Here is a 9,909-nt window from a genome sequence, read left to right as displayed (position 1 = left end):
AGCAAACAACCGCAGACTGTTGCCCACCCTCTTCGCCAGGTCATATATATAATGTTACAAAAAGGTACGGCCAAACTTGCAGGAAACATTCCTCACACACATGTTATGTGGACATGTGTCCGGAAACGCTTACTTTCCGTGTTAGAACTCATTTTATTACATCTCTTCAAATCACATTAATCATGGAATGGAAACACACAGCAACAGAACCTACCGGCGTGACTTCAAACACTTTGTTACAGGAAATGTCCTCCGTTAGCGAGGATACATGCATCCACCCTCCGTCGCATGGAATCCATGATGCGCTGCTGCAGCCCTGGAGAAAGGGCGTATTGTATCACAGCCGTCCACAATACGAGCACGAAGAATCTCTACATTTGGTGCCGGGGTTGCGTAGACAAGAGCTTTCAAATGCCCCCATAAATGAAAGTCAAGAGGGTTGAGGTGAGGAGAGCGTGGAGGCCACGGAATTGGTCCGCCTCTACCAATCCATCGGTCACCGAATCTGTTGTTGAGAAGCGTACGAGCACTTCGACACAAGCACCGAAGTCAACATTACCTTCCTTCAATCGGGCCCACTAGAGGTGAATCGTGGAAGTACAGTACATACTGACGGAACTACAATGAGCTCTAACGTGGAAATTAAGCGTTTCCGGACAGATGTCTACATAACATATTTTCTTTCTTTGTGTGTGAGGAATGTTTCCTGCAAGTTGGGCCGTACCTTTTTGTAACACCATATATATAACAGCGGTCCTGTCACACTTCCCTGGGACACTCCTGACGATACTATTGTCTCAAGTTAACAAGGGAACCGCAGATCGTGCTCTTATGCCTGAATGTCTGAACGTCAGTAGTCCCGGTGCATGCCGTCACCTGTCAGGCTCCAGTAAACGCTTCGCGCAGTTGCTGGGACGCTGGACCGTCACCGGCGCTGCAGTACCAGCCACACAGCTGATGTACGGACCGGGAAAGGGGCGGGGGTGGGGGTGGGTGTCCCGGAATGTTTATCGCGGCGCTCGCGGTTTTAATTAACCCGGGATTCGGGCGGTGATTGCGGCTGCGTGCCGCTGACATGCCGCCAGAATTATTACGCTACGGGCTTTGCTTTTTATTATTTTTGTCCCGATTTCGCCGGTGTTCTCCCTGGAGCCGGCCCCATTTTATTTTTGAATTAATCGCGGAAATGAGTGCAATGCATCACCAATATAGGCACGACACGGCGCTACGGGGTTAATCCCTCCGCAGTCCGAGACTCTGCATTTAATTGAGTCCTGCGCGCCCTAAACGGCAGAATCCGGGACTAGCCCAGGACGGAATCGAGTTGTTTAGCTTTTTATACTTGGCGTCCCTGCGAAGATCTCGTTTCGCAGCCAGATTCCAAGCGAAACGAGCATCTGTATTTTTTGTTTCTGCGTCATGTACAGTGGTGTACAAAGCTTAATGACGAAAGTAACTTGCGCGTGGTGACCTGTGTCACTTCTAACATTGTTATCGATATGACCTAGAATTGTCTTATTTAACTTCTTTGGTGCTTTTTATTCAGCGTGACTTCTGTATCACCGAACTCTATGTTGTAACATCGGTGTAAATGATTCATTCGTTATTTGTGACTATTTACGTAATTGTGATTGATCAAACGGATGTAATTTTTAAAAAAAGTAATATACCGTCAAACAATTAAAAATGTTAAAAATTTACTTGTAATAATGGTTCAGGCTTAGGCAAAGTAGGTTTGCTGTAATGCAAAACTTGAAGCACCTCCGCAACGGAACTGGATAGGCGGGAATAGAAAAGGTGGATCTGGTGGACGAATTGCAAGGCTCCTTTGGGGGCAGGAGTCTCTCGGTGGCTAGCAGGCGAAGTGTGTTATAACAATACCTCCACTAACAGTTAATTAGTTCAAAAATTATCACGTCGCGCACTCAAAGTATGATCTTTTTATTGCGCAAATGAAAGCTCTTTAATGTGGCAGGTATTGCTACATCAATTGATTACAGTCACTGAAGAAAATTTACAATAATATCACTTATCTTGTATTTTCAATCCAACGACGATCTCGCTCTAGCTTTGGCTCGTAATTAAAAATGTTGTCTAGGTAGCAGGACTACCGTTTTTGGTGTGAAAGGCATTCGGATGTTAATTACGCCGACTTGAAAAACTTACGAAGACAATCTTTCAGGATTAATTTGATGATTTATGTTTTTCATTGCAATGTACTTCATATCTTTTTAAGCAATGGTCACTTGAAAATAATTATTCACACTCACTTTTCACAGAAATTCGCATTTATTACACTTCTTATACTTTCGCATGTTCAAAGCATTACTTCATCATACAATTTCGAAGACGTTACTGTTCTTAGTAGAACTCACAACAGTTTCCATTGTCCACAACTCAGACTCATCTTTTCCATTTCCAACACAAAGTCAAGACTGTTCATATTATTCAACACAAAAACTTGACTACTCTGTACGCTTCCGCGCCAAAACTCGCAAGCCAGCCTCAAAGATAACAATAATTACAAAGATATTTACACTAGATATATCGATTTCAACATCTCAAAATTTCGACGCACCTGTATAAAAAAAATGAAACCAAATTTGAATAGAGTGAAAAATATGGGACATTACGTAGTAAAATATTCATTAATCTACGGTATAGAAAAATTGGGTTGGCGGGTGGTAATGGTTTCGCAAATAAAGAACCATTATAGTGTGCATCTTGTGAACCGGACGAAGTGAGAAGAATGAAAGATTATATATTATAGCCTCTGGTGTGGATGTAATCTGGGTTATCATTAATGGCTAAAATGGTTCAAATGGCTCTGAGCACTATGGGACTTACCATATGAGGGCATAGGTCACCTAGAACTTAGAACTACTTAAACCTAACTAACCTAGGGACATCAGACACATCCAGGCCCGAGGCAGGATTCGAACCTGCGACCGTCGCAGCAACGCGGTTCCAGACTGAAGCGCCTAGAACCGTTTGGCCACTTCGCAGTGCGTCGGGTCCCTGGGCTGTGCCACGCATGGAGTATATAAAGTGAGCGTGAGCATAGCCTATTGCGCATGCTCTCAGCATCAAACTGGGCTAATCACGTTATTCTGGGACGACACTGCTTGTCTACAATTCGCGCTAACAGCGAAACTTGCATGTTACACGTATTCGCCATGTTTTGCATAAGTTTCTTCACGTTTGAGTTTTAGTAAGATGTACGTTGTTGTACTGTCGTTGCTACGGATGTAATGAGAAGTACGTGAAAGGAGAACCACGTACGTGCATCAAATGTATTATTGTGAATGTGATATTGTTATCAGGCACTTCACATGTTGGAAAACATCGCGATACGATGTTACAAGGTTTTGTGTCGTAGGGACAATTTCTTCGATTTTATGGCGCTGTGTTGATAAGTTTTAGATAAGTTTACAAGTTTGTGTGAGTAAACTGTCAATCAGTGAAACTTCCTGTCAGGTTAAAACTGTGTGCCGGACCGAGACATGGATACGGGACTGCCACTGGTGGAGGCAAAGCGGTAAGGACGAGTCGTGAGTCGTGCTCGGGTAACTCAGACGGCAGAGCACTTCCCCGCAGAAAGCGAAGGTCCCAAGTTCGAGTCTCGGTCCGGCACACAGTTCTAATCTGCCATGAAGTCTCTTACCAGCGCACACTCCACTGCAGAGGGATATTTCATTTTGCTTGTCAATGTGTGCATATAGGTGCTAAGTTCAGAAACAGATAAAATTTATATATGCTAATCTGTTTAATTTCCTCCAATTTATGCAGGTTCTCAAACCCTAGTGTGTATCTAAGTATTTCTGCATAACACTATTTCCTATAGTGTGTCAGCATGATGTAATTAATTAGATACGACAGTAAGAATTGGTGAAATAGGAAAAAAAAATGGCTGTCAAATCTTTTTCTTATTCCAAAATTCGAGCACTGATCTTGAATTTCTAGCTAGTACCTCGTCTCCTACCTTCCAAACTTTACAGAAGCTCTCTTGAACATTTGCCCGCGAAAGGGAAAGGTCCCGAGTTCGAGTCTCGGTCCGGCACACAGTTTTAATCTGCCAGGAAGTTTCATATCAGCGCATACTCCGCTGCAGAGTGAAAATCTCATTCTGGAACTTTATCTGTTTGTTATTGTTGTTGTTGTGATCTTCAGTCCTGAGACTGGTTTGATGCAGCTCTCCATGCTACTCTATCCTGTGCAAGCTTCTTAATCTCCCAGTTCCTACTGCAACCCACATCCTTCTGAATCTGCTTAGTGTATTCATCTCTTGGTCTCCCTCTACGATTTTTACCCTCCACAGTGCCCTCCAATACTAAATTGGTGACCCCTTGATGCCTCAGAACATGTCCTACCAACCGATCCCTTCCTCTGGTCAAGTTGTGCCACAAACTCCTGTCCTCCCCAATTCTATTCAATACCTCCTCATTAGTTATGTGATCTACCCATCTACAGCATTCTTCTGTAGCGTCACATTTCAAAAGCTTCTATTCTCTTCTCGTCCAAACTATTTATCGTCCATGTTTCACTTCCATACATGGCTACACTCCATACAAATACTTTCAGAAACGACTTCCTGACACTTCAATCTATACTCCATGTTAACAAATTTCTCTTGTTCACAAACGCTTTCCCTTCCATTGCCATTCTACATTTCTTATCCTCTCTACTTCGGCCATAGTCAGTTATTTTGCTCCCCAAACAGCAAAACTCTTTTACTAATTTAAGTGTCTCATTTCCTAATCTAATTCCCGCAGCATCACCCGATTTAATTCGACTACATTCCATTATCCTCGTTTTGCTTTTGTTGATGTTCATCTTATATCATCCTGTCCATTCCATTCAACTGCTCTTCCAAGTCCTTTGCTGTCTCTGACAGAATTACAATGTCATCGGCGAACCTCAGTGTTTTTATTTCTTCTCCATGGATTTTAATACCTACTCCGAATTTTTCTTTTGTTTCCTTTACTGCTTGCTCAACATACAGATTGAATAACATCGGGGAGAGGCTACAACTCTGTCTCACTCCCTTCCCAACCATTGCTTCCCTTTCATGCCCCTCAACTATTATAACTGTCATCTGGTTTCTGTACAAATTGTAAATAGCCTTTCGCTCCCTGTATTTTACCCCTGCCACCTTCAGAATTTGAAAGAGAGTATTCCAGTCAACATTGTCAAAAGCTTTCTCTAAGTCTACAAATGCTAGAAACGTAGGTTTGCCTTTCCTTAATCTTTCTTCTAAGATAAGTCGTAGGGTCAGTATTGCCTCACGTGTTCTAGTATTTCTACGGAATCCAAACTGATCTTCCCCGAGGTCGGCTTCTACTAGTTTTTCCATTCGTCTGTAAGGAATTCGTGTTAGTATTTTGCAGCTGTGGCTTATTAAACTGATTGTCCGGTCTGTCAACACCTGCTTTCTTTGGGATTGGAATTATTAGATTCTTCTTGAAGTCTGAGGGTATTTCGCCTGTTTCATACATCTTGCGCACCAGATGGTAGAGTTTTTTTTTCAGGACTGGCTCTCCCAAGGCCGTCAGTAGTTCTAATAATAAAATTAAAACTCTTAGCTGATGTTATTGTTTTTGTGGCTGTAAGCTTCCCCTCTTTCCTTGCTTTCAGGAATTTGCACCATTCATTAGAACATAGGCTTTGTTGAAGAGTAGTGTTTGTCGACAAGTAATTAGACCAAATGGCCCATACTGTCTCCCCCATACTACCCAAACCTGTGAGGTTATTTCTAATTTCGGCACCATGATAGACTTGCAGAGTGTCAGTACAGTGAAAAAAATTAAATGGCCACGAGAACATGTAATCTCTGCAGATTCAGCAGACTGTTGACCGCCAGGTTCCGAGCAGCTGCTTCAACCTTTCGTATTTGGTTTATCCTGTAACAGTTCCTTGTACTTTTGTACTGTGTTGTGCACAAAAAAATCACAGCCTTCTAAAGCTATATTTTCCAGTTTCACTGGGTACCTCGAAAAGTGGGCATGGCGTACTCTACTTACAGTTTTAATTTTTTTATAACATTGTAAGACGTGTATATTTCTATTGTCAAACCACAGATGTTTATATTCTATTAATAAGATTAAGTAGGAGTAATTAATATTTGTTATGTTGAAAATAATTGTGGTAACAGGGAATGTCTGCACCAAAGTATTGTTGGCAAGAGAGACCGCAAATTGATATAATTAAAAAAAAAAGAGCGGGAGAGACCGCGTATGGATACATTTTAAGAAAAGAACGGGAAAGACCGTGCATTGATACATTTTGGAATGGTAGGAGGGACTGTCTGTACCAGAAAGCGTTGTTGGGAGCAGAGACAGCACTTTAGCGATCGTAAGAAGTCAGTAGTTAGCGAGAGGTTGAGAGGAGCAGTGTGCCTGCCAGCCACCAGCTATGATTTACAAGTGATTATAAACGGATGTACAGAGATATCAACTAACTATTATCATAAGAGGAACTAATATTATTGAATTATTTTCTTTGCGAAACTCAAGACTACTGAAGGTACGTTTGCGCATTGCTAGTTGTAAGATTATTGTAAAAAGTAAGTCCCATTTGAACGTTTGTAAAATCATTTCATTACCAACAGTAAATATCTGAAGCGTTTTCAGAATATAATTAATTTCCGCCAGCAATGTTGCAATACTGATTATAATCCATCCGAAAAAACCATTAACGTAAAACTTTGCAAAAATTTTAATGTTGTCAAGAAAAAGAGTAACTATGAATTACGTAACTTAAGTCAAATTAATTAAAGAATAACGTCAGCTTTGTTAATAAATGCAGCCACTTGTTATGACAGCCCACCAGCAATTAATAGAGTACAGTAAACCAGAGTAAGTATATTCATGTCGCAGTTCGATGTAGCAGTCAGATGGCGATCCAGTAACAGTAAAAAAGATAAGGAACAGTTTTGGGTTATTGCAGATAACGACTGAGGGCCACGACGACGACACATTCTATGTTTCGTCGAAATAATCAGAAAATCACTTTTAATAAGCAGCAAATAAATTTGAATGCGAAGATTGAGAAAGAGAATAAATTTCAAAGGGAAGATTCATTTGTTATTATTAAGCAAGAGATAGAAATCCTAAGGAAAGGTTTCATTGGTTATTGTAGAAGGGAAGGTTGAGTAACAAATGAGATATAGAGGAGACTGGAAGGTTTCAACATTTAAAGTTCGAATTTCAAAGAAAAAAATTGGGATAATAATCTCAATTAGATTTACTTTCAAAGAAACAAATAAAAAAATCTGATTTTTTTCATGATTTCTGCCACCGTCTCGCCTAAATAAGTTTCTGTATCGTTTCACAGTTAAAGTCGTTTTTGATTCAGCCTGTATATTGTACGACAGAAGAATCCCTCTGGGACGCAGTTGGGAGAGTGAAGCAGTCGGTGGCGGCTGTGCTGCGCCGTGCCGTGCGAGTAGCGGCGGGGGCGGTGGCGGGGACTGTGGCGGGGGCGGCGCCGGAGGCGGACGCGGCGTTCCGGAAGGCAGGAGGCCGAGCGCCGCAGCGCCGCAGCGCCGCGCTGTGACGGCCGGGGCGCAGCGGCCTACACCGCAGCCTGCCGGCGTCCACCTACCGCCCTGCCCACTGGTCACGGGGTCCGCGCTTACACGTGTAGCGCGTCTGTCACTGTCGCAGCTGCGCCATAGCGTATAAATATCCAAGGCGTGTCAGGGCTCGGATGCGCAGAACGAGCATCCTGTCCGCAATATCTGCTGCAGCTCAAGTTGAGGCGTAGCGCCGTATACCGATCCTGCCTTGGAGGCGGTTAAGTGGGAGATGTGTCTCAGAACTGGATAGTGACAGATGGTAACGCGAGACTGGACGCGCACGTAGTTTATGTATCAGCTGATAGAGGACAATATTGGTTAGGGGAACTGCGATTTTAGTTGCAATTGTGCCCACTAGAGTGCACTAAAGTAATAGAATGTTTTTCATAAACTGTTCTTGTACTTTCATAAAATGTTACTGTGTCTTTTTGTGTATGTAAAATGTTAGCAGTAAGAATGATACGTGAATGTGGTTTAAGGTTAATATGAAGATAATTGCTTAACGAATTATGTAGTAGGATTTATTGGGGGAACATTTCGAAGAAGTATGGATATGGACAAGGGGATTTTTGTGGAACATATTTGTAAAGTGAGTTTAAAGTAAAGGGAAAGTTAATTCAGGTACGAATAACAATAGTAAATAACTTTATGCACAAGCAAAACTTCAGCATATTAGACAATTACGTCGGTAAAAACTGCAGTCGTTATGTCTACTATTTAGTGATTGGTTGTTGATGAAAAGCGCGGACTGACGCGGGAGAATGTTGTTTTGCTATTGGCTGTTGAGTAAACTGACCAATGGTAAAGCAGTATTCTTGGCGCGCCTTATCTCTGCTGGTAGAGAAGACTTCGAGTATTCTAGAGAGGAGTCGAAGCCTAGCCATGAAAGAGATCGGGCGTGTGCAGTAGTATTTTCGATGGAAATGATGCTGGATCTAGCAGTGTTTCATATATCCAAAGTGTTGGAAAGTGACGTCATAATTATTCCGGTGTGTGTGAATTTTTAAGTGAATTTTGTGACGAGAAAAGACATACATTCCGCGTGGCGTATTGAGCAGGTCGGTGGCTAAAAACTGTGACTGCATTTGGTACCGACAGACTTAATATTTGGCGAGCATTATCAATCAAAAACAATCAGTATTTTCGTAGCTATTACGTTTTCGGGAAATGCAACACCATAAATTTGCTAACGTGAGTGAAAGGGATTATGAGTGACTGTGTTAAGACTAGCACGGGCTTGGGAGTGATACTTAATCACCTAAGTTTCAGAATATATTAACTGAGGAAAAAATTTCCAAACTTCCATTTATGTTAAAATTTTTTCTCGAAGCGTAGATTACTGACTTAAATTGCAGCCTGGTTCACGTCGAAGTACAGTAGGTTTCGCTCGGCTTCCCTACTGATGATCTGCTGAGACAACGTTCACAGGTAGGTGCAGGTTCGTCGTAAAGTGGCGGAAAGAACCGCGCCGACGCAAAGTCACGTGACTTCAGGACGGCACATTTAAGCACGTATAGTGCTTTGCGTATTTTGAGTGTTATTACTTCGCCGCTACAGATAAGTCACCTTCAGATGTACCGTGAATCTTTGTATATGCGTTTTAAATACGTCTTAATAATTTCATACTATGAACAGAAGTTGGATTAAAGATGTCATTTATTGGCCGGGATATCCCATTCGGGGTTCGGCCGCCGTATTGCAAGTGGTTTTAGTTGACGCCACTTAGGCGACTTGCGTGTCAATGATGATGAAAATATGATGAAGGGCACACAACACCCAGTCCCCTGCCGGGAACCGAACCCGGGCCCCCTTGCGTGGTAGGCGGTAATGCTACGGCTGCGCTACGGAGGCGAACGGATTAAATATATGAAGACCAATAACACTGTGCTTGAAACTTCCTGGCAGATTAAAACTGTGTGCCGGACCGAGACTCGAACCCCTGTCCCGAGATCAAGCCTCGGTCCGGCACACAGTTTTAATCTGCCAGGAAGTTTCATAACAGCGCAAACTTCGCTGCAGAGTGAAATTCTCTTTCTGAACACTGTGCTTTTTCGCCACAGTACCGTAGCTCAGATTCCATTTTATCTGTTTTTTTTCGGTAGCGGGATAAGAACTGAGAGCCAACTACATTATTTTATTTTTTTCTATTGAACTTAATCATACTGTCAAATCTCTGTACCAATTACGTTAGCGTGACACTGTCGACGACGTCGAAGTGTCAAGAAAAAACAACGAATTTGGAACTCTGGAACTGTTACAACAAAGACGGTTAACGATTTGCACTACCTGCTTCTCCATTATTATGCTGTAAGTTGTCTGAAGATGACTGGAGA

At 42.3% G+C, this 9,909-nt stretch overlaps 1 protein-coding gene across 1 annotated transcript in view; it reads left to right on the top strand.

The window, feature by feature from the left end:
* The first annotated feature begins 831 nt into the window (after positions 1-831).
* Positions 832-9,909, top strand: part of LOC126285237 (uncharacterized) — an 87,883-nt gene continuing 78,805 nt past the window's right edge. Inside the window, exons 1-2 of the mRNA XM_049984535.1 lie at positions 832-989; positions 7,394-7,676. Coding sequence (XP_049840492.1) covers positions 832-989; positions 7,394-7,676 — 441 coding nt within the window. The remainder of the gene's footprint in view (positions 990-7,393; positions 7,677-9,909) is intronic.

This window comes from Schistocerca gregaria, chromosome 8 (assembly GCF_023897955.1).
Source record: "Schistocerca gregaria isolate iqSchGreg1 chromosome 8, iqSchGreg1.2, whole genome shotgun sequence".
In the NCBI taxonomy this organism is placed as follows: Eukaryota; Metazoa; Arthropoda; class Insecta; order Orthoptera; family Acrididae; genus Schistocerca; species Schistocerca gregaria.
The sequence above is the reverse complement of the archived record's forward strand: the minus strand, read 5'-3'. Positions and strand labels throughout refer to the sequence as shown.